General features: G+C 52.6%; 10 protein-coding genes across 10 annotated transcripts; 5 read left to right on the top strand and 5 right to left on the bottom strand.

Moving 5' to 3' along the window:
- Positions 1–566: 566 nt before the first annotated feature.
- Positions 567–1615, bottom strand: BKA58DRAFT_33592 (uncharacterized protein). Its single transcript, XM_046168249.1, has 2 exons — positions 1297–1615; positions 567–1096 (listed from the first exon to the last, which is right to left on the bottom strand). The coding sequence occupies exons 1-2, from the start codon at positions 1435–1437 to the stop codon at positions 782–784; spliced, it is 456 nt and encodes a 151-aa protein (XP_046032137.1). The 5' UTR covers positions 1438–1615; the 3' UTR covers positions 567–781.
- A 440-nt stretch (positions 1616–2055) lies between these two features.
- On the top strand, positions 2056–3817 carry BKA58DRAFT_33665 (uncharacterized protein). The gene is made up of 2 exons (XM_046168260.1): positions 2056–3492; positions 3774–3817. Exon 1 carries the CDS (start codon positions 2187–2189, stop codon positions 3384–3386), a length of 1200 nt encoding a protein of 399 aa, XP_046032138.1. The 5' UTR covers positions 2056–2186; the 3' UTR covers positions 3387–3492; positions 3774–3817.
- Positions 3818–3908: 91 nt separating this feature from the next.
- On the top strand, positions 3909–5276 carry BKA58DRAFT_374767 (uncharacterized protein). The gene has a single exon (XM_046169363.1). The coding sequence runs from the start codon at positions 3967–3969 to the stop codon at positions 4960–4962; it is 996 nt and encodes a 331-aa protein (XP_046032139.1). The 5' UTR covers positions 3909–3966; the 3' UTR covers positions 4963–5276.
- Positions 5277–5331: 55 nt separating this feature from the next.
- Positions 5332–5645, bottom strand: BKA58DRAFT_374768 (uncharacterized protein). Its single transcript, XM_046169364.1, has one exon. The coding sequence runs from the start codon at positions 5601–5603 to the stop codon at positions 5364–5366; it is 240 nt and encodes a 79-aa protein (XP_046032140.1). The 5' UTR covers positions 5604–5645; the 3' UTR covers positions 5332–5363.
- A 4406-nt stretch (positions 5646–10051) lies between these two features.
- Positions 10052–11610, top strand: BKA58DRAFT_448035 (uncharacterized protein; the record flags this gene model as incomplete). The annotated part of the gene is made up of 5 exons (XM_046174257.1): positions 10052–10144; positions 10329–10394; positions 10650–10745; positions 10810–11044; positions 11280–11610. 5 exons carry the CDS (start codon positions 10052–10054, stop codon positions 11405–11407), a joined length of 618 nt encoding a protein of 205 aa, XP_046032141.1. The 3' UTR covers positions 11408–11610.
- Positions 11611–12607: 997 nt separating this feature from the next.
- Positions 12608–14230, top strand: BKA58DRAFT_352795 (uncharacterized protein; the record flags this gene model as incomplete). The annotated part of the gene is made up of 2 exons (XM_046168582.1): positions 12608–12769; positions 12818–14230. 2 exons carry the CDS (start codon positions 12608–12610, stop codon positions 14117–14119), a joined length of 1464 nt encoding a protein of 487 aa, XP_046032142.1. The 3' UTR covers positions 14120–14230.
- Positions 14231–14680: 450 nt separating this feature from the next.
- Positions 14681–16119, bottom strand: BKA58DRAFT_435004 (uncharacterized protein; the record flags this gene model as incomplete). Its single annotated transcript, XM_046173304.1, has 7 exons — positions 14681–14987; positions 15049–15144; positions 15193–15569; positions 15626–15699; positions 15759–15792; positions 15861–15880; positions 15930–16119. 7 exons carry the CDS (start codon positions 16117–16119, stop codon positions 14681–14683), a joined length of 1098 nt encoding a protein of 365 aa, XP_046032143.1.
- Positions 16120–17368: 1249 nt separating this feature from the next.
- BKA58DRAFT_306116 (FAD binding domain-containing protein) lies at positions 17369–18840 on the top strand (the record flags this gene model as incomplete). The annotated part of the gene is made up of 2 exons (XM_046167095.1): positions 17369–18294; positions 18348–18840. Coding segments are annotated over 2 exons (1419 nt in total), but the record flags the coding sequence as incomplete, so codon positions are not given.
- On the bottom strand, positions 18726–20069 carry BKA58DRAFT_33748 (uncharacterized protein). Its single transcript, XM_046168276.1, has one exon. It carries the CDS (start codon positions 19724–19726, stop codon positions 19136–19138), a length of 591 nt encoding a protein of 196 aa, XP_046032145.1. The 5' UTR covers positions 19727–20069; the 3' UTR covers positions 18726–19135.
- On the bottom strand, positions 20070–21731 carry BKA58DRAFT_33747 (O-methyltransferase-domain-containing protein). The gene is made up of 2 exons (XM_046168275.1): positions 20804–21731; positions 20070–20729 (listed from the first exon to the last, which is right to left on the bottom strand). The coding sequence occupies exons 1-2, from the start codon at positions 21573–21575 to the stop codon at positions 20413–20415; spliced, it is 1089 nt and encodes a 362-aa protein (XP_046032146.1). The 5' UTR covers positions 21576–21731; the 3' UTR covers positions 20070–20412.
- Between the last annotated feature and the right edge of the window lie 372 nt (positions 21732–22103).

The raw sequence follows: 22103 nt of genomic DNA on the forward strand, positions 1-22103 counted from the left end.
GCACGAAGTTCGCGTCTCTCTGCTTCGACAATTAGCTGAACATCAAGATTCATACTGGAGATGCGCTATAACCGTCAGTGGTAGGCCGCAGGATGTGATTTGACGGGTTGAGTAATTCTCTCCCTGCGAATTCTCGATGAACCATTATGCGGCCTTGGTGATGCTCATTTCATTGTGTGCGTTATCAAGGAACCAGCTGAACGCTTCTTCAGCAACAATCTGAAACCGCCCTGGCCATGAAAATTGCTTTATGCCTCGCGAGATATCCGAGAATGATAGTTGTGGGGTTCCTTTTGGGGCTCTATCCTCAAGGGAATAGCGAGCAGTAGCAAGTGCAATGGAGCAATCCATGCGCTGCACATCTGGCTTCAACTGCGGTGCATCCGCTGGGAGAGACGGATCGTTTTCGGCAAATTGGGGGCAGACGCCTTTCTCAGCCGCGCGATGGCGAAGAACTTGAGCAGCGGGGTGCTCTTGAGGAGATGAGAACGCATGAGTCCCGCGCTTGAAGATTCCCGCTTTATGTCAGGCGATGTCTTCGATGCTCGGCCCTAGCTGCTGGACATGATCCATTCCAAGTGCATGACCAACGTTGTCACTATCACACTTTGCGCAATAACGCTGTCAATTTCCAGCTGCCTGATGGCGAAGTATTCGACATTATCATCAACATGTGTAAGCCCGAAGCTCATGGGATCGGAAACGACTGCAGCATCTCTCTCGAGGTACATTTGGCAATCCGGTCAACGTGCAGCCTCTCACATCTGTCGTCATGGGTGTGTTAACCAAGGCCGTGGAGCGATCCAAGACAACCAAGATAGGACACTATCATGGCGGCAACTGCGGTCCAATGGATGAAGGTTGTATTCCAGATGACTACGAATTCGAGTATCTTGTCTAGACTTATCCCCAGACGGGCAAGGTATCGGTGACTGTCGAACCGGAAGGATATCCCGAGCTCGCTGCGACTCAAAGCATACTTTCGTGGAGTACGCAGTGTGCCTCGAAGAGTGGTGCGTTTTGTTGGTCGGCTGTCGGAATCATTGCGGACTACATGGGGGGAATTGTTGGGCCTTCCGCCTTGGGGAGCTCTTGCCTGCTCATTCTGTTAAACACCTCATCTCCTGGTCATCAAAGTGTAAATTCGGATAGGAGAGAGCCTCGGCTAGGAGCAGGAGTTTGTCTCATCAGAACCCAGGTAGCGAGTCAGTATGTTTATGGCACGTGTTTCCTTCGGGAGTTCACTGTCGTTACAGGGAAGTTTTGCCATATGGAGGAAAAGGTTAGAGTACGTACAGAAAGGCAACTTATCGATAGCGTTAAGATCGCGCATTCATTATCGATAATCAAAGACCCCTGTGCCGCATAGACAATGGTGGTGAATTTAATGCAAGCACTACACGGGCGTGGGCGAGAGATTATGTGGGGAAGAGGCATAAATAACCACGCCGTCGTGGATTAAAGCCTGAGGCATCCACATTTAGCAGCCAGCTCCCAATTCGGCACCGGGTAGCGTCTCAATTTGCGAGAACAGGCCGTGATTGGATTGTGCCTGTCGTCTTGGGCGGTGGAGACGTTGCGCTAGTCAGCTGCAGCCAATTTCAGGGTCCGTTAGAGTCCTGTCCGGCGCTGATCAGGGAACATGGCGGCTGGAGAGGGCTGTGGCGAGCGACGGTGCCGGGCGTGGTGATGACAGTTTAATGTGTAGGGACCGTCAATGGGGCGGCTGTGCAGCAAACAGAGTAGGTTGTATTGTTTGCATGGCAGGGTGGCGGCATTGTTGGGAGCCCTTTGCTATGGAGGCGGTCGCGACTGCCCCAGATCGATAGCGGCAATCTCGGCGGCAGGTACCAACGTCGCGGCCCCTCCCTCCTCTGTCGTCGCAGGGCAGCAGCATCGTGACCTTCCTCGTGCACTGCTCTGACTCTCCGGGCTCCAACAAAGTCGTCCTCGCACACTATCTGTCGCTCTTATTTGTCGCTGCATACCTTGGCCGCCGCCAGCCAGTCAGCGCGCGCACAAAGTCAGTTTCCGGCGGCTGAAACGCTGCAAGGTCCAGCGTGCGTCCACCGCCCAGAACAACACGAGCACCACGCTATTCCCCTGCGCTCCCTAGCTCCACCTCGGCCTCTCCAGTCCATACTCTAGTCGTGAGTGCAGACTATGTATACTCGCTGCCCGCCGCCATGACTGCCTCAAATCTCTCGCCGCCGGTGAATGTGAATGAGGATCTGCAGCACGACGATCTTGTCCAACGCCTGAAGTCCATGCCCACCGCGAGCGCCCATACAGGCCCGATACCTCTCAAGAGCCCGAAGAAGGCACCGGCTGCTACAAAGCCCGCTACAGACGACGCATCCTGCTTACGCTCAAGCCCGCCCTCCGCCGACACCATGGGAGAAAGCAACACGCTCGCCCGCCAGCTCAGCAACGCGTCCGACGACAGCATGCCTTCGCGCCGGCCCTCTACACCACGCTCCCAGACAGACCCCCAGCCTGACACGCTGACGTCTCTCGTGTCTCTCACCACCCGGCCACGGAACCGCTCGCCCTACTCGCGCTCCCACCTGCGCTCACAGAGCGGGTCTGCGTTACCGAATGCGCCGCCTATGACACGGGCCCATTCGCTGCCTACCGTCATGCAACCCTCTGGCAATCTCATGCTCTCGCCTACCCCGATGCCGCTCGCCTGCCCGGCTTCTCCTCTGCGCTCCCCCAAGCGGACCCGCAGCCCACGCGCACTCGAGCCACGCCCGCACTCAGTAGGAACCACGGAGCGGTACGGCTCGGGTATTCGTCCAGCCTCCATCGGCTCTTTTGACGGCGTACCGAGTGTGTGCGACATATCAGAGGACGCCGAACTGGAACTCACGCCACGCGTTGGCACCACCGTGTCGAGCCTCCACAGCAGCACGGGCTCGCTCTCCAGGCGGCGCCGACCAGCTTCACCGCTATACCAAGTTACCGTACCATTTGGTGCACCACCCACCAGTACCCCCTCTGTCAGCACGCCCACCTCCACTGCCTCCTCACCGCTCCTCGCACCTTCCAGGTTCAACGAGAACTACCCCATGTCCCATGCCTCTTCGTCCGTGCCATCCACCCCGACCTCGATGCGCTCCCGCAGCCCTTCCATTTCGTCTCTCGAGACCATCGAAGACAGCCCGGATGCAGAAGAAGAAGCCATAGAGGCTGATCGCATACGGAGGCTCAAAGCTGCGGCGGACCGTGAGGACGGCGGAGATGCCAGGAGGTCGAGTCTGGACGTGCCCGAAAGCCGTGGACGCAGTCTCGGCTTCGGAAAGCGAGACTCACGGAAGAGATGGAGTGTCTGTGGAGCTGAACGACGCGTCGACCTGGACCTGGACACTATATGGGAGGACTAATTGAACGACACATGAGTACGTCCTTTCTAGTACCGTCAGCGTCATTGCATTTTTCAAGTATGCGACTTTGAGCGTACGGAGTTTTGGGGTTTGATTTCGGCGTACGGTTGGTCCTGCACTTTTTCCTTCTCACATTATGATCGTCATCCAGCACGGCTCGGAACAATGCCCATGGATGGAACGAAGATGCACCTCTCTTTCACGCATATGGTATGATATATTTCAACGACACGACACACGGTCGCAGCATGATACCCTCTTCAGAAGCTCTAGTTTTGCACAACAGCACTGAGGCTATCCTATAGTATGACTGCATTTAGTAACCTGCAATACAATACCGATTTGATCAAGCTTTCTGTTTACTCATCTGTTGACCTTTGCCCCTAGTGTCTAGTTTTGCTGACTACTGCCGCTTTGGGTAGTCGGAACAGTCGGCCAATGACATCACACTAGCAGCCGAAGCTGGAGCTTACTAGTGGGGTTGAACGCGACTGCCCCTCGACGCGAACAACGTATTTATACCAGGTCAACTCCTTCTCAAACGCATACCAAAGCCTTCTATCAAACAAGAACCGCCAATATGATCAACCTCGGCATCATCGGAACCAACTGGATCACTCACTCCTTCGTGGAGGCCGCGCACGCAACAGGCAAATACAACCTCTCAGCCGTCTACTCACGCAAAGAAGAGACGGCGAAAGAATTCGCATCCAAATATTCCGACAAGCAAGTCAATACCTATACCGACCTGAATGCCTTTGCCCAAGACAAGATCGACACCGTCTACATCGCAAGCCCCAACATCCTGCACTACGAGCAAGCCAAGCAGCTCCTCAACGCAGGCAAGAATGTAATTCTCGAGAAGCCCTCCTGCAGCACCGTCGCCGAACTCGACGAACTCTTCGCCCTAGCCAAGTCGAAGAAGATCGTACTAGTCGAAGCCTTCCGCCACATCCAAGAAGCAAACTTCAAGCTGCTGAAATCGAAGATGTCTGACCTAGGTCCGCTATACGGCGCATCCATTACCTTTGCGCAGTACAGCAGTCGTTACGAAAAAGTGCTCCAAGGCGAGGTCCCCAACATCTTCAACTTGGAGATGGGCGGTGGTGCGCTTGTAGACTTGGGCGTATACTGCGTCGCAGCCGCCATCGACCTCTTCGGCGCACCCACCTCGTCGCAATACTTCCCCGTCAAGATCGCCACAGGCGCTGATGGCGGCGGCCGTCTTATTCTCACATACCCCAACTTCACTGTTCATCTCTGCCACAGCAAGATTTACAACTCCGATGCCCCGTCTGAGATTTACGGGGAGAAAGGCACGCTGATTGTACCCACCATCACGGATATCAACAAGATTACCTTCTGGGACCCGAAGAAGAAGACGAGGGAGGATGTGAAGGGGGTGAAGGAGCCTGAGAAATTGAATCTTGTAGAGGAGGCGAGGGAGTTTGCGAGGTGTATTGAGGAGGGGGATCAGGAGGCATTGGAGAGGTTGGAGAGGCATAGTAGGGATACGTTGGCGGTTATGGAGAAGGTGAGGCATGATAATGGGTTGGTTTTTCCTGGGGGAAAGTAGATGTGGGCATCGTACATGGTGTGATAGATCGAGAATGGGAATAGTAATAGCCATGGATCTGCATATGGTTAATTGGATGTTCCTTCTTTCCATCCTTTGTTCATAGGCTGCATGCTCCCGTCGATGAACATGAGAAAGTAAAAAGATGGCTGGGCGGTTGGTATGGTAGATGAAATGGGGACAGCATCATCTGCATGAGCGCACTGCAACGTCCCATAGGTGTGGTAGATGATCGACATGGGAATCGCAACATCTGCACATGATCACTTGCATACGGTTGTTTCTTCTTCCCACCCTTCGTTCGTAGGCTGTACGTTTCCACCGGTGAACATGGAAAGTAAGACGAAGTTGAGGCAGTCAATATGGTAAACTGAAATGGGAATAGTAATATCCACATGTGATCACTCGGACATTGCTTCTTCCCTTCCTTCCTTCGTAGGGTGCTTGCTTCCGCGGATGAAGATGGGGATGATGAGGATATTGCGGCATCCGGAATCGTGATTGAAACGGGAATAGCAACATCCGCATGTGAACAACTCGAACATTTCTTTTCCCCTCCATGCTTCCATCGGTGAACACGGGAAGTAGGACGAGGCTAGAGCCGTTGGTGGTTGATGGAACAGGATTAGCAACATCCTCATGTGATCATTTTGAACGTTCCTTCTTTTCCTTCCTACGTAGGCTACATGCTTCCGTCGGTTAATATTACTCCAGCTGGAGAGCCGTAGTATACCAAGGTACACGTCCCGGTCCGCAGGAAGGTGTTCGCAATGCTGATCTTGTGGATCGGTGAGCTAGAGGATCTGATAAGCTGGGGGTAGGGGTGGGGCAGAACTGCCCGACACACTGGAGCAGATCATCTTGCATGTTGCATGTATGCTCTGCGATCTGACAGGGTGGAGCTAGGAAGCAAGGCTGTATGGGAAGTCACTTGATACGTGTTGCATGCCAAGTCGTCATAAAAAGCGGTCTGTATACTGCATGCGACAATGATTCATCACTGTATTGGGCGATCAATTGATAGATGGAGTGTTCTGACAATCGCGATGTCTCCCGTCAGAGCATAGATTATCGTCTGAGACGGCCATGATTTGCGAAGATCGTGAATGGCTCGTCGCTCTGCGTTATCGCAGTGCCAGCGGACAGGTGCATGACATATTGGATTCTATTCATCACAGATGAGTATGCGCAAACTGATGATTGTAGTGAACAAAACTTCATCATTGAATTGAACCGGGTTGTTTTCGCTGTCTAAGCTACTACCATACCCGTCCCTTCTCCTCAAACTGCTCCCCATAGAATAGAATCTCGTACAACGAGCCAGGTAGACTCTAGGAAGTCTCAAGAATCGAATCAACTCCCAGTCCCACCCTCCTCCTGCCTCCTTCCTTGCTTCCCATCGCGCAAGTCCTTCCAAGTTGAAGTCGCGGCTTCGGTATCATTTCGTATCGGTACTCGTAATCGTACATGTGTTGGGTATTCTGCTTTCTCCTGCTCTCCTTTTGACTTGACTGAGGTGTCGTCGCTGTCACTCCGCACTCAAGTATATGTGTTGTGTGCGTTATGAGGGTAGCGGGGGCAGAGGTCGGTTTGGTGGTGGGCCCGGGCAGGGAGGAAGTGTTGTCAAGTATTTTGATGGCATGTTGATGATGTGTGTGGTTGGTTGTTTGTTGAGGTTGTGATACCTCAGTGTGCGATGTGTCTGTGGCTGCTGTGGGAAAGCAGTTGGTAAAGTTGGTGATGATGTACAAAACCAAGTCTGGTTGAGATCGTAGAAGATGACTGATCAGATGAGCTGATGAGAGTAGATGAAAGCTGATGGTTGGATGGTGATCATTTACAAGGGAAATGTACCCTCCATATATACACTCGAACCTCTACACGCCCTCAACACCAATCAAGGGGTTAAACCTGCAACCCACAGTTCCAAAAGAATAGCGTATAGCCGCAATCAACGAACGATGAGAAAAGCACCGCCGATCGCCCGTAATGATCACCATCCCATACCCACCGCAGTTCCATCAGAAGCAATGCGTCTACTTTGGGATTGGTCTCACCACCGTCAGCGACAGATGTTAGCCAGGTTCAGGGTGTCTGCTTCCGCGGAAGGCCATCCAGACTACGCCTGCTCGGTACCTTACAACGAGATGTGACGACAGGGAAACAAGGTTCAAGACCCTACTTCCCCCTCGGGGCGACTAGCATGCTGCTTTTTCTTTCGCGAGTGAAGCTAGGAGTTTGAGAGGCACCGAGCAGAGGGAGAGGTGGCTAGGAGCTTGCTTTTTCCTCTGTAGCGCGCTTTTTCGCTGGATAGGGAAAGACGAAGAGAGGGACAGACAGGGGTTATGTGCGCAATACAGCTGTCAGTGCGAGCGAGCGTCTCGACTGGTCTGTCTCCACGTGCGTTCATGCTGTCTCAGACTGCGGGTGGCGTGGACGGTGAAGAGCTGTCAACTCTTCGTTCACCGCGATACTGCATCGAGATCTCAGCCTCACCCGCCACACGTTTTCCAAAAGTAACTGCCACACCCTCTGCCACGCAACGAGGTGTTTCGATGCAGAGCGGTCCAGACGCGTTCTTTCCTACAGAGGGCGTCTGAGCTGGGCGAGTGGGAAACGTTCTCGTTGGTACCGAGCTGGACTCAACAGTAACCTGCGGCCTGTGGCTAAATCTCCGCGCCTTGATTGTCAGCACAAAAACGTCTCAGCTCGTCCTTGTCTTCCTTCTTGGTGGTCAGGCCATCATCGATTCATTGATGGGAGAGAACACAGGCTCGCTTCGCTAGGGTCTTGGGCGCAAAACCTTCAGCCCTTTCTTCCTCCCTCTTACGCCGAACCTTCCTCAGGCAATAGTCCCTGCGTCTCTTTGTACGAATATCATGCCATGTCCCCTCTTTCGTCGGTCACTCCGAAATTTTACTGTCTTAGTCTTCGTCCTTGGCGTATTTACACGAAGACTAATCACGCCCGTATAGGCGGGATAAGTTTGGTCGTGGTAGAGATTGCGCGACGAGCAGACTGGTGGAAGTTACGCAAGCGCATGTATGTTAACACCGGTGAGCTTATTTAGTGATGCTGGTGGCTTCACGCGCCGAGTGAGCCGTTGGAACAGCGCGGGTGGAAGTAAACGTGGTGGAGAATGATGGTTCCGCAATATCCAGGCTGAAAGAAATGATGTGAGGCTTAGCGCATGTTCAAGTGTACCAAGAGTTGCAATGAGTCTGCGCCAGATCGGACCCCTGCTGACCAATCATCTAGAGACTGGCAAACTTAGCTGAGGACCGTCTCCCGCGGATCTGGCATATCTGACATCTGACGTGCCCGCGCATTCCTTGCCCATCTTGCTGCATGTGAAGAACTGCTCATGTGCACTGGCCATGTAGATACTTTCGCCACTTGGGCCTCAAGATAGCGTGTCAGCTCTTTTTAGTTCTAGATCTAGGTGTAAGCGACCTTGCTCCGCGGAGTACACGTGGGTTGCCCGTCCCAGTGTCGCAGAATGGCAGCCGTTCAGAACTCGTTTCGGGAGCGAGTCGACCGCTGCGATATCGTGTTGTGGATGCCGATGTTGCGAGAGCCGACACTGCCGCGCCGGCAGACTTCCCACAGTCTGGGACGCCGAAGAGTCGTCATGTCAAGAACACTGTTCGTACCAAGCTCTGCCCCTCCTCTCCCTTCAAGATCCCCACCAGGGGCTAACAGACTATGTGTCGCATTGTTCCATACATAGTACTATCCTTCACCAAGGAGATATTACACTAGATAGTGTATTCATCGAACTCAGGCGGTGATTATGATCTTTCAACAATAAGCTATCTTGGACATACCATCCGACACGAAGCCTGACATCCCCTGATGCCCCTCATGTTGAGCCTCAACGCGACCAGACAAAAGCGCGTTGTCAGCTGGTATTTTGCACGCGATCACAGACCCGCCTCCCCGTTAGCTTTACAGCTGCTCCGGGTACTACGAGGGCTTACGTTCCGCATAGCTTCCGCCACCCGTTGGTGTTGTGGTGGCCCACGGTGGCAATTGCGGTGAGCCCACCCCGTTTTCACGCGAGGAGACCCAGAGTCTGGAATGCGGTGGCTGAAAGCTGTTGAAGTGAACATTGGGACCGCAAAAGCTAGTTCGTTTCAGTTGCGAGAATTCACCCGATCGCGCTACTCTGTGATTCGACCATTTGAAAATCAGCTCATTGGTGGCTTACCAGTTAAGAGGTCTCGTCGATATGGGGTGCTGGGATATCGTTGCGTTAACCGATCGCCCGTACCGTCTACCCAGATTGTAGAGAACGCAAGTTTAAGCCTAGAAGACCAATCATTGGAGGGGTCTGCTTGGCGTGGCCTTATCGACAACAGAGAGCAAAGCCGCCGGAGGACTCAGTGGGACCGGCTTTAGTCAACTCCTTCGTGAAACTATTTCCTGAGTACCCGAGTATAGCCGTAGTAGTGATGAGTGCAATAGTGTTCGGCTGCTTGTAGCCAGAAAGCCAAGCTCGTTCACTCCTTCACAAAAGGGCCGATATGAAGTATTGGTCGTACGACTGTCGCGTGGAGACAACGCGATAGTGCCAAGCGATGCTCGTTCAAAGGCTTGATGTCATTCATCTCTTGCATCTCTACATCTGATCGACCTGCTAGTAGAAGGTTCGACGGGTCAAAACTCCAAGGAACCTATTGTTGTCGATACTGGGGTAGCGCCGCATTCGATAGTTGGCTGACAGTTTAGATGGGTGAAGTTTCGTATCATATCAGTACGATTCGATGTACGATGAGGTGTCAACGCACGTTCTAAGGATGATACTGGCTGGGTTTGACGACATGGCGGCCATGATTCACGCGAAAAGTGGATTATGGCGTAACTCGACCATACTGCGCAACAAAGACGATAGTCGTTGCAGCCAGCTAGCATAATGAGTTGTCAGCAGGAGTAAACAGCTCAGCCTGCACCAGCCCAGCACGTGTTGTGTAAGAAGAGAATGACGCATGGTCAGTAGATCTACAGCACTATCAGCCTACCCGACCGGAATTTGAGATACCAGAGTTGATGGTTACTAGTTTTCCCCGTATCGGGGGTAGATACTAACATGGTAATGCCAAGACTCGTGCTCCGTATCAACGCTTGCTCCCTCCATATGCGTATTCCCAGAGCTCTGGGTATAATCGCGTATGCTGCTGAAGTGAGTATAGCGCTTTCATGTAGCGAGTAGCGAGTAGTTCACATGGTGGAGTCTGGACGATGGAAGGCAGGCTAACGTTGAGCTTCGTCGTCAACGGCGCAAAGATGCGGGCCGCGCTTGCCTGGAAGCACATGTCAAAATTTAAGGCCTAAATCGACGTGCGGTTGCTGACTGTGTCTGTTAGGCACCCGACGACACGATTCAAGAAAGATGCTCCGAGCGAGGCGGACGACTCAGACAAGCTGTCCTCGTAAGTTCCGGAAATATGACCTCCTGCATGCGGCGCACATACTACAGTAGGCCGTAGTGATGTCTAAAGTGTCGTCGGCTCTCGCGGCATGCACAGACCTCATATGAAAGGGCGGTGGTACCCCACATTCTCTCTCATCCTGCTGAAGACGATCGTAGAGAACATTGCATGCGACGAACGCCCTGAATCTGGACTTGTAGTTCTTTCATGCCCATCAACCTGGTCTTTTGAACAGCGTTGTTGACCTGTTTCCAGGCAGATTCGTACCATGGTACTCGCGAATCCGGCTCGGTCCAGCAACCACGTCGCGTTAGAAGATCGAGGAACATGTCACGAGAAAGAGAAATCCCAGTTCGTTGAAGACAGCGCCAAGACCTGGGGTCAGAATGCGCTATGCACTTTGAAGTGCTCGTAGGTATCAAGTGATGCGCCACCTGGTGGATACCGGTCTTTGTCTCGCCTCTTAATCAACCCCACTTGCACTGTGGTACAGAGCACTATCAGCGCGATAATTCGGTCGGTGGCTGCTGATACCTTTGCTGTGTCACCGACGTGCTTTGGTCGAATGCAGCGATGGTGGCCGAGTGGCATGACAGTTCATCAGGGCCTGGGTGCAAAGGTCAGAAGAGATCGAAGGGCTTGTGTGAAAGGTAAAATTGCGTTGGTCGGCATCTCCCGTGGATGGAAGGCACAAGTCCGCGACGAGACTTCAGGCTGCAGGAACACATCCGGCAGATGAGAGTGGAGGATAGTGTATATGTTCATGAAGGAGTTTATGGGATTTTGTCCTGCAGGGGAGCGTGGACTGGGCTCCGAGACGTCCCCGGGCCATCTGTTGCGTCAGCAATCGCAATCGTTTAACGCGGTCTAGCTATTTACGGCTAGCTTCATCGCTACCCGAACATCTCGACTCCGGGGCTGCGGCCGCCCGGCAACTGCCTCTAGCAAGAACGCGGGAGTTGGAAATGAGCCAACGGCGAGCTTCCGCATGGTCCCTGGGATCAATCATCTGAAGGGGAATTTTGGCATCGTCTGTATTGTTGGTGATGTGGAAATTGTGAGTGGCTTGTCGCCCACATGTCATGAGGTGAGTGGCTCATCGCAGTACCACAAGGAGCTGACTTGGATAACCTCTTCTGAATCAGTGGCGACCAACCTAAGAGAAAATTCGAGGAGAGCTTTCGATGAGCGCTACTCTGTAGTTTAGCTCTCTTTTCCCTTAGATCTTATTTGTGGTGTTGTAGTCTGCAAGAGGTCGAAAAGGCGATATTGTCGCAGGCCTTACTTCCGGATACTGCGATCGTCCTAAAGAATTGCATCTCAGACAAAGTTTCACCCCAGGGACCAAAACTTGATAGTCGATGGAGCCAAGATTCCTCGAGAGCTACCACCACGCTGGGCATCTCCCGGCTGCGATCAAATAGGACTCGCCATTCAGATCTCAGTCGATGTGCCATGCGGCTTCCGCATGAGCGGGATTGGACCGCACACCAGATCATATATACCGCTATCGCATACAGCAATTCGCGCTATTCAGTATTGTTTCTCGGAATTGGACGCGTATCGGTGACTGACTGCTAAAACAACCTTGAAATGGCGCCAGGATATAGCCTCTTTCAAATTGGCGACGTGATACACGTCCAGAAGCGTGCATCCAGACACTAGGTCTCACAGCCATTCTGGAAGCCACGATTTGCTCTTTCATCTAATTTTCCAACTCGAAAGTGAGGTCACGCGTAATGAGAATAGGCTTGCGATATGCCGTCTGGCGGCTTTCAGAAACCGACTACGCGCGACGATTGAGAGCGAGAAGGCAGCTACCCTAAGCGCTCACCGGCTTGAATTCATCTCTTCTGCCCGATACATGCTATCTCTGAGCCTAGACTGGTATCTTCGATCTAAGGATTCGGGACTACTGAATGAACAAAGACATTCGACATCATCTTTCTAGTGTCCCATGCTTTCCCGTTCTGACATCTGTCACACAGGATTGGTACTAGCATTCACCATCAGTATATACCTTCACTTCCGTATAAAGCTCGTGTCTTCAACACATCAATCTCATCACCAGCACCTCACTCTACCACCTTCGCCTTCACCTTCAACTATCTCTCTCCCTCTCCCTTTCTCTTCACAACATCCCCAACATGTTCAGCATCAACAATCTTCTTCTCGCCCTTGGGCTTGCTGCTTCCTCAGATGCTTTCTTCCGAATGTCTTGCCCGGGACGAACTGTCCGAGAGCGACTTGACCCCATTGTCAATCCTGGAGCCGTTTCTGGCCATGTCCACACGATCTCAGGCGGAGCCGCCTTCAAAGCCTCCATGACCTACGCCGACACCCGAGCTTCCAAGTGCTCGTCATGCACGATAAAAGTGAGCCAGTGACCCCGTTGCACGTGCTACTTATCTAACAATTTACAGGAGGACATGTCCAATTACTGGACGCCGCAACTTTATGTCAAATACAAGGACGGATCTGGCTTTGCTCCTGTTCCAGTCATGGGTGACCCAGACGACACCAACGGCGGCATGACCGTCTATTACCTTCAGCGTCGAGGAGACAATCAGACAGAGAAACTACATGCTTTCCCGGAGGGCTTCCGCATGGTCGCCGGTGACCCATTCACTCGCAGCTACGACGGCAGTGTTGCCGCCCAGGGCATCTCATTCAACTGCCTTGGTGCAAACAAACCGGAAACTAACGGTCTCCCCAACTACCCGTGCTCAGGCGGGTTGCGAGCCCAGGTCTACTTTCCTCAGTGCTGGGACGGAAAAAATCTTGATCCCGCAGATCACAAGAGCCATATGAGCTACCCAGAGGGCGATGTATACAACAGCGGCAACTGCCCGGCCTCGTATCCTGTGCACATGATATCGATCTTCTTTGAGATCTTCTATGACACGGCCCTGTTCGCGGACCAGTGGGTTGATGGCAAGCACCCGTTCGTCTTCGCCCAAGGAGATGCAACCGGCTTTGGCTTCCACGGCGACTTCTTGAACGGATGGGATGTCAAGGTGCTTCAGAATGCCGTCGATAATTGCAACGACGCCGGGGGTGCAGTGGAAGACTGCCCAGCCGTGACCATGTTCACCGACCGAGAGTGCAACGACTGCAAGATCCCATTATCTGTCAACGAGAAGACTAGTGGAAAGCTTGCTGCACTCCCCGGCTGCAACCCCGTCACCCATGGCCCGGAACGCGCTACACCGGGAAGCTGCCCAGGCAACACCACACCACCAACAGACTCCGGTGGCTCCACCGACCACGACGACTTGACCGCAATCCAGGGCTGGGAGTACCTTGGCTGTGGCTCCGACAATGTGAGCGACCGCGCCATGAATGGCTCATGGACCTTCAACGGCTACATGTCAATTGAGATCTGCGTCGACTACTGCGATTCCCGCGGTTTCACCTACGCAGCGCCTGAGAACGGCAACGAGTGTTTCTGCAACAACAGCCTCAATCCCAAGTACGCACCCAAAGCCGGTATCATGGGCTCATGCACTAAGTCTTGTGTGGGCAATGTCAACCAGATCTGCGGCGGTGCAAATGCGATAAGCATCTATCACAAGTGCTCCGGCGGCACCTGCCAGAATAACAATGATGGTGGTGCGGCGCCGGTACAGAGTAAGGCATCCGTGGCTGCTAGGTGGATTCCCCTGTCTACCATGTCTACGGTCGTAAAGGCTGCTGCTGCTACTCCGGTGGTCTTGTATGGGTAGATTCGACATGTGATACGGATGGATCTTGCAATGCTGACTTAACGGCCTCGATGCCACTCTTTTATGGGCTGCTTTCTTTGTAAATCTGCAAGCGCATCAAATATTTGACTGATGAATACAAAACATTCTTACCAATACGCCATCCTTTCAACCTGCTTTGCTGATACCCGCGCGAATAATATACACCGTCCATCCGACAAGAAATTGTGATGTTTTTGATCAGCTGTCATCTAATTTAGGAGGCGCATTACCATAGCGCGAGCGGATGCAAGGTACCCCGCTGGCTAGCTTGAACGTGTGGGTATAGTTTGGTTGTCAATAGCACTAGTGCACCAGTGGTATGATCAGAGCGGCCGTTAACCAAGGTGGAGACATAATGCATACCAGAAGGTAGTTCCACAATGGCATATCCAAAAAGCAGCTGAAACAACGCCACGAAGCATGAATTGAAGAGCAAGGCTCGCAACGAACCGTGTGGAGTATAATGTGTTGGTATAGAATCCAAATCATGAGGCTGATGCGACAATCTTCCTATCCAAGGAGAATATATCAAGACGCTTGTCAAGGCTCATTCTCCAAGCCACGCACCTGCTGTTTGTTGCAGCGTTTGTGCTCCGAGTTCCAAGACGACCCTCTCATGTCACCATTGTCATTTGCTGTGCCGAGTATCTCCCTCTCAGACGCACCATCTTCACTATCATACGCATCAGCCATTCCGTGTCCTTGTAGTTCCAATCTATAGTCCTGGCGCGTCGCGGATGGTCGAGTTGCTTCGGAAGTGCCGATCAAAGAGGGGGCGACGTGCCTGACGAACAGCCGCAGGGTTGGGAGAGAACCGGTGATGATGATGAGGCTGGCTTCGATAAGGCTAATGGAGCTTGTTAGCAGGGACGCATAGAGCTGATGCTTCACGAAAGCTGCGCGCTTACATCCACAGACTCGGATACACAGTGTCCCAGGAAGCGTCTTTCGAAGTCAACATTGGAGGAAGTAATGCGACGCGCACCGCACTTGTCACACATGTACTGGCTCCTGAGTTAGTCATATTCGCGCATCTGGGTTTCAAAGCTCACACCGAACCGGCGCTGAAGATTCCTATCACCATAATCTTTCGCTCCTTCGACATCTGCAGTCTCAAAACCATGGGTATTGGCAGGATGATGACCATGATGTCCGTGATGATGTTCAGCACTCCAGTAGCGATGTACAACGCCGCTTTGTTCAAGCACTGTCCTTCTGTGACGGTGACATCGATGTTCTTCGCAAACGGCCTGCATGCTGCAAGCAAAGAGACGACGATGCCGACACAGGATCCGACGACGACGAATATGGTGAAGTAGACCCCAGCGCGGAAGCCGCGTGCGGGGCTCAAGTTCAGATAGAGACAAAGGAATGACAACTTTGCGAAGGCGAGAGCTGGCGAGTACAGTAAGGTGGTTGTCAGCGTTATCTAGGGTCTTCAGAGTTAGTGAAAGATGCCGCCGAGGTTGCCGACGGGCGACCGACTCTCGCGATAGTGTTCAGTTGATGGCCGGTAAGTTCCCAGGCATGTACGCCAATCAGACCTGCTGGAGCCCTATCTGTAATGCCGTTAGCAATCTCATTCCATAGAACAAATGAAGCAATGGATAGAACTTACAAATGATGAGTGACTGTACAGGCATGGCGAAGATCTGCCAACCGACGACCAGATCATGTCAGCCAAGAGCTTTCTTCGACTGCAGAAATCCTAAACGCCTACCCATGCAAGGAGCAGACAACCTGGCGCAGTTGTTAGTTAAGATGTATCGCGTATATAGGGAAAACTTACAGTCATCAGATGACACTTTCTTGACTAACATAACTTTGGTGTACACTCGAACGGCCAACAAACAAGTGGAAATGGCCGTTCCCACGATCCCAATCCAGAGAATGGTGGCTTCACCTCGTCGTTGTGGGTTCTCGAGGTCTACCACATAGCCACCTGGTGCGGGTACGATTGGCTGAGTGAGGTCTACCATCTTTCGATGGGCGTGTTTGGTGCAAAGATAGCCCTCGAATCTGGGTGTACTTAACAACATGGCGGAGACATGATTTCAATTGAATCTGGTTTCTCAAAGGATTCGAAACAAACTGGGTTTGCAGACCCAGCCAAATGGTAATCATCCAAGCGACGCAGGCTGATTGATCCGGACAATTCCTGTCCCGCAATTGTGAGTAAGGCTGCAAGCATAATGCAATGCGTCCTGTCCATATCATTGCCCGTAGTGGTAATGATGGATCTCGATCTGGCTCTATCGATAGCTGTCACTATGCGAATACCTCAGCTCTTTCCCTTGCCCAGCTGAAGACAGTTTTCTTGACTTGGCGTGTGGGCGACACATGTGCTCCCAGCCTTGTGCATCCATTCCATCTCGGTGCACCTGGGAACTTAAGGTCATCTCCGTCGAGTACCTGGATTGCACTGATGTCGAATTACCCTCTAGCCACCACGAGTGACGTACGGCGTCTTGAGTTAGAGCTCCCGTTGTGCCGCACAGCGGCATTGCCGTAGCGTTGCTACTAGAGAAATTCTGCGGGGCAGGGTCAGGAAAGGGGAAGCTGCTCAGCCGTGTTTTTACTTGCTCTCATTGGATCAAGAGTTGTGTCGCTTGATAAGACGGCAGAGCCGCAACGGTGTTGATCCTTTTGTGGAGAAGACGCCGCAGCCGTACTTCCGTTGGCACCGGGAAGATGGCCGTGCGTCACCTAGTTAGGACTAGCCTGTCTTGATTAGTAAGTTCCTCCGGCAGGATCTCCTCCTTCCCCATTCTCTCCACGCTCACAATGCCTAGGCCCGCAACAAATTCTGCGGCAGACTCCAGATTCGATGTCCTCGAGTCAGGATGTCGGTACGGAGACCTCTACCGGTTTGACCGCAAGGAGCGTAGAGATCATCTGCGGCTGCTGCCATCCGCGATTCTGCCAACTGGGTCAATGGTTCATCACATGTTTGATGGGTATTTGGCCCACCCGCGAGATTGAGATCAAAAAAGCTCATTTTCAGGAGTTCTCAGAGACTTCTCAGCTGCATCGTCTTCATCGTTAAGGGCCGATCACCGCCTGTCCGTCCATCATGTTCTGTCTGAGCCTTACCTTGGTCGCTGCGGCTTTTCTCAGCATAACGCACGCCCAGAACGAATCTGAGGTGGGGAATACGGCCCAGAACCTCTTGTCGAGCTACTGCGTAAGCTTCGTGTCGCCTTGCGTTGCTTTTCTGACTTTCTCTAGTGCACAGCTCTGACTTCGAGTCCTGTAGCCGAGCGCGTAACCTACCCTGGTCAAAACGCGTACGATGCTAGTATCGCCTCTTACTTCGATGGAAAGAGCAGACTTTCGCCCAGCTGTATCGTACAGCCAACAAACGCCGAGGAAGTGGCTACGATTGTGAAGGCTCTTACAACTGCTAGCGTACAGAAGACTTGCAAGTTTGCCGTACGATCAGGTGGCCATACTCCCATTCCTGGTGCCAACAACGTCGACGATGGAGTCACCATTGACCTTCTGTACATGAATGGGACCACCTACAATGCTGATTCCCAGGTTGCAAGTATCTTGCCAGCGGCGAGATGGGGATCTGTCTACGCAGCTCTGGAGCCATTAGGACGTATGGTAGCCGGAGGACGAGGGAGTACTGTCGGAGTTGGCGGCTACCTCCTAGGTGGTGGAATCTCTCACTATGCTCCTCGCGTTGGACTGTCATGTGACAACGTGATCAACTTCCAGGTCGTCCTTGCCGATGGCCGCATCGTAAATGCCAACAAGACGACCAATGCTGATCTTTTCACCGCTCTCAAAGGGGGTAATAGTAACTTTGGCATCGCAACACGTTACGATATGGAGACCTTTGAGAACGAGGACCTTTGGGGAGGAATTGTTTCCTGGCCTGCATCCACCGTCAACCAACATTTCAAGTCGCTTGTCAATTTTGGTCTTGACCCGAACAGGGATCCAAACGCTGCCCTGATCCTGTTCCAAGGATACTCAACAGCCAGCCCTGTCAACGTCGTAAGAGCTGCTTTCGATTACACCAGACCCGTGGTGCGCCCAGCTGCCTATAGCGAGTTCTTTGCCGTCAACAACACCCTCAGCGATTCAACCAAGATCCAACCAATGAGCGCAATTGCTGCCGAGTTTGGCAGTGATACGACCAAACGGTATGCCTCCTTGTTGTTCTAGGTATAAGATCGTCGCTAATGCAAGTGGTTAGAGTTCAATTCCGCACTCTCTCATTCAAGCTTGATCTCGAGACCCTTCAAGAGACCGCGCGTCTCTACGACATCATGCTTACGGAGCTTCGAGCCAAGGTGTCTGGCCAGTGGCGCATTTCGTGCTTACATCAGGTGTTTGCTACAAGCTACACGGCGAACAGTACAGCCAGAGGCAGCAACGTGCTTGGGTTGGAACGCTACACTGAAAACTTTATCATGTATCAGTCATACCTGCTTTGGTCTGAGGCGAAGGATGATGACTTGTTCATTACTCAGGGCAAGATGCTGACCGACGGCATTCAGAATTTTGCCACAGAGAAAGGTACAGCGGTGGAATACCTTTATCTCAACTATGCCGATAAGGACCAGGATCCGCTTTCGGCTTACGGTGCTGACAAGGTGGCGTTCATGAAGAAGGTCGCGAAGAAGTACGATCCGACTGGCGTCTATCAGAAACTACTGCCGGGTGGGTTCAAGATTTCTCAGGTGTAAGGTAACAAACCTATAACGACCTACAAACCTCAGATATATTACCCGATTAGGTAGTTCTCAGAAAGCGTGGATTACAGCAAGACATCTTCAGGCTCCTACGTGTTGTGGAGGATCCGCAGACCCTGCTGTCGCCGGCGTGAGGTTTGCCATATCAGCTGTGAGTTCGCTGGTCAATCGAATCGACTTAGCTTGAAGTTGGTTATTTCGCGGATGAACTGGTGTACTAACTTACATGTCGATACGTACAGACCTATTTGAACTCAATATGCGTTACTTTTACAGATGTGCCGATGTTTTATCGATGTTGGTGGATCGCGTTGCACGGCACTGTGGTGAGCTTCGCCATCAGCGTTTCGGCATGAGTAACCTGCGCAGCATCCGCAATAATGACCCAGCTTTCAAGCGCAGCTTCAACCTCAGCCTCCTCTGGCCTCGTTGCAACAAGCGTTGAGACACGGTGTCGAGATTTATATTCGTTGTCCCTAAACACAATGTCAACACTTGAGAAACCCGCCGTCTTCAGCGCAGCATCCCACCCCTCTTCGGTCAGAACAGGCCCCAGTGCCTCATCCTCTCCGGGCACAGCATCGACATCCTCGCCTCCCCACCAATGGCCTTCGCGCATCCACCATCCTGGAAGCAAACCGAAGATGATGCCATCGCGGATGTTGTCGACGGTGGTCTCCATAATGATGAGCTTGCCGCCAGGGCGCAGGAGAGCGTATAGGTCGCGGAGACACTTCATGAGATCCGATGTGGTGTGAATTAGTTGCAAGCTATGATCACGTTGTTGCTGCCAGGCTCGAAGCCCTGAAGAGAAGGGTCGATTTCGAGGTCTAGTTTGGCAAAGCGCATGTGCTTTTCTGAGAAAGCGAACTTCTCGCATGCTTTTTCGAAGAAGCCGACTGAGAGGAATTCCTAATACTCAGTGAGCGCATCAAGAGATCATGTCGTTGCAGAGCCCATTGCGCGCACATTAAAAAAAAACACTTGTTATCAACGCACTTTCACCGTGTATAGGAATACGAAATACGGGTAGTGTCAGCATCCCATCCACTGGTGAAGATGATTGCCTAGGCCGACAGCCTAACACCAGTAGTTGCGAAGTGAACTATGGAAGATGATTGCACCGAGCCCTGCATTGCATGCCGTCTCACTGTTTCCCACATCGGCTAAGTTGTGGGTGGGAACATTGCACTGCCCCACCGCAGATGCATGATCCTGGCTGGAGACTACGCTCTGTGAGCCCTTTGACTTGTTGACGACTACAGATATCCGGTCGCCGTTGTTGCACGTCAGCCAGCACCTAAGGTACCCACAGAGGAGCCGACGCGGCCGACGGACAATTTGATCACAGCATCCAGATCAGCTATGGCGGTGAGAGGCTAAGGCCGAGGAACGTTCCGATAACAGCAACTAGCAGTTTATGTATGATAATACACGCTCGGCAGATTTCTAGTTGTATTTTCCGGCTAGAGTGACGGAGGCGTAGGGAACGGCCTGAGCACGTCTACAGTTTGAACTAGTACGTTTTGGATTTCGGTCTCTGTGCGCACAGACGCGACACTCCAGCTAGATCGGCGGTGGCTGGGGTATCATTTCAACCACCGCCGACTCCGTCTTTCCATGTCTCAGCACCGACGCGATCATCAGCCCCGCCTTCGCCGCAAGCTCGGAAAAGGCCTTCTCACTGCGCACCTTACCGCCGATGTTTAAGATGAACATGTCGACGGTGCTAGTGTAGACACTTGGCTGTTCAGGGCGCAGATACTCAGCAATCAACACGCGTGAGTCTTCCGCGCAAGCCGCGCGCACGTTTGTCAGAATCTGAAGAGCTTCGTGGTCGGACCAGTCGTTTAGGACGCGACGTATGTAATACACGAGAGCACCTAGAGTGGTCGGTCAGCCTGTTTCCCAGTGCAAGTATCGTGTATCCCGAGAGGATAGGACTCGATTTCCGTACCTTTGGTGGGCTGTTCCCCAAAGATGCTGTGCCCAATCTTCTTCACGGGGCCAAGAACAGCAGAATCTTTGTGCTCTTCCACCGCCTCAGCGATAACATGCGGCTGATCCTGTAGAACACACCTGGCGGCAGGAATCGCAGGCGTCTCCTCCAAAATAGCCTTTAACGCCTGACCTTTTCCTCCAGCAACATCAACGATCAGCTCCCTCTCCGGATCGACGTTCTCCGCGGCAAATGCAGCTACCCAGCCAAAGTCATATACCCCTGTGACAGGAATATCACCGTCAATGGCCATCGTCCCATTCATCCTTGTGGCCAACCCCGGTGTCGCCGCCATGATCTCATACGCCGTCTTATCGGGCATGCCCAGCGCAAATCCGCCTGGCGAACGATTCGACCTAGCCGGCTCAGCGAGCCCGTTTGCCTCGAAGTAGTCTGTCCACCGCATCGTTGGCCCCATAAAGCTGTCGAAGAGGTATGAATAGAATTGCGCGATGCGGGGGTCAGTGAATGCTTTTGACGCCCGTGTATGTGCCACACGGCCAGGTCCCGGGCTAGTCAGCATGCCGGTAGCGAGGAAGAAGGCCGTGAAGCGCTCCAAAAGTTTGTACTCTATGCTCAGCTTTTCCGTAAGGTCCTTGAGGGAGATTCCCTCTTCTGGAATGGCGTCGAAAATGCTGTGCTCAACAAAGACGCGCAATACGCCCATCTCGGCCATGGACGCGAAGTATTTGCCGATTGGCGTCTCGGCCAGAGAAGATTCGGCAGCCATGTTTGGGTAATGGATGGATGGACTGCAACACTGAACGGAACGCGATGGTTGGTCCAGAGAACTCACGATTGTGCGAAGACGTCGAATAAAGCTACAGAGCCAAGAAAACGTGGACGATAAGCAAAAGTTCTGGTCCTGCAAATTAGGTTTGTTTGGAATACCCGTACTGGTAACGCCTCATTCCTGTCATGCAAGTAACCGCACTCGACATTACAGTAGCCCAGCTAGGTTTCCTGGTATTGTACCAAAGCGGAACACGAATCAAAAGCCCATGAGATTAGCCATAGGAATCCTACCGAGCTCTTGACTAGACATGGGCCCATGCCCCAAGCAGCCGAAAAGGCCCTTCTTCGCACCGGCAGTACCCGCCCCAGCTCGGTTCACCGCAACAAGTCTCTCATGTGTTCTCGACACTTCTCAGAACTCCGGCATACAGTCTTGTGTACCTGGGAAGAACTGTAGCGGTCTAGAGAGTTGAAACGCAACCAACGTTACTTGGCAAGATCCCGTACAACTGGTACCGCCTTC

The sequence above is a fragment of the Alternaria rosae genome (genome assembly GCF_020736505.1).
Source record: "Alternaria rosae strain MPI-PUGE-AT-0040 chromosome Unknown BKA58scaffold_1, whole genome shotgun sequence".
NCBI lineage: Eukaryota > Fungi > Ascomycota > Dothideomycetes > Pleosporales > Pleosporaceae > Alternaria > Alternaria rosae.

Bases quoted from the DNA above. Each gene is read 5' to 3' on its own strand.
- BKA58DRAFT_33592 (XM_046168249.1), bottom strand. From the start codon at position 1,437: ATGCCTCTTCCCCACATAATCTCTCGCCCACGCCCGTGTAGTGCTTGC. The intron at 1,097-1,296 runs GTACGTACTCTA...CAGAATGAGCAG, and splicing joins TATCGATAAGTTGCCTTTCT to GCAAGAGCTCCCCAAGGCGG.
- BKA58DRAFT_33665 (XM_046168260.1), top strand. From the start codon at position 2,187: ATGACTGCCTCAAATCTCTCGCCGCCGGTGAATGTGAATGAGGATCTG.
- BKA58DRAFT_374767 (XM_046169363.1), top strand. From the start codon at position 3,967: ATGATCAACCTCGGCATCATCGGAACCAACTGGATCACTCACTCCTTC.
- BKA58DRAFT_374768 (XM_046169364.1), bottom strand. From the start codon at position 5,603: ATGAGGATGTTGCTAATCCTGTTCCATCAACCACCAACGGCTCTAGCC.
- BKA58DRAFT_33748 (XM_046168276.1), bottom strand. From the start codon at position 19,726: ATGCGAGAAGTTCGCTTTCTCAGAAAAGCACATGCGCTTTGCCAAACT.
- BKA58DRAFT_33747 (XM_046168275.1), bottom strand. From the start codon at position 21,575: ATGGCTGCCGAATCTTCTCTGGCCGAGACGCCAATCGGCAAATACTTC. The intron at 20,730-20,803 runs GTACGGAAATCG...CGACCACTCTAG, and splicing joins TGGGGAACAGCCCACCAAAG to GTGCTCTCGTGTATTACATA.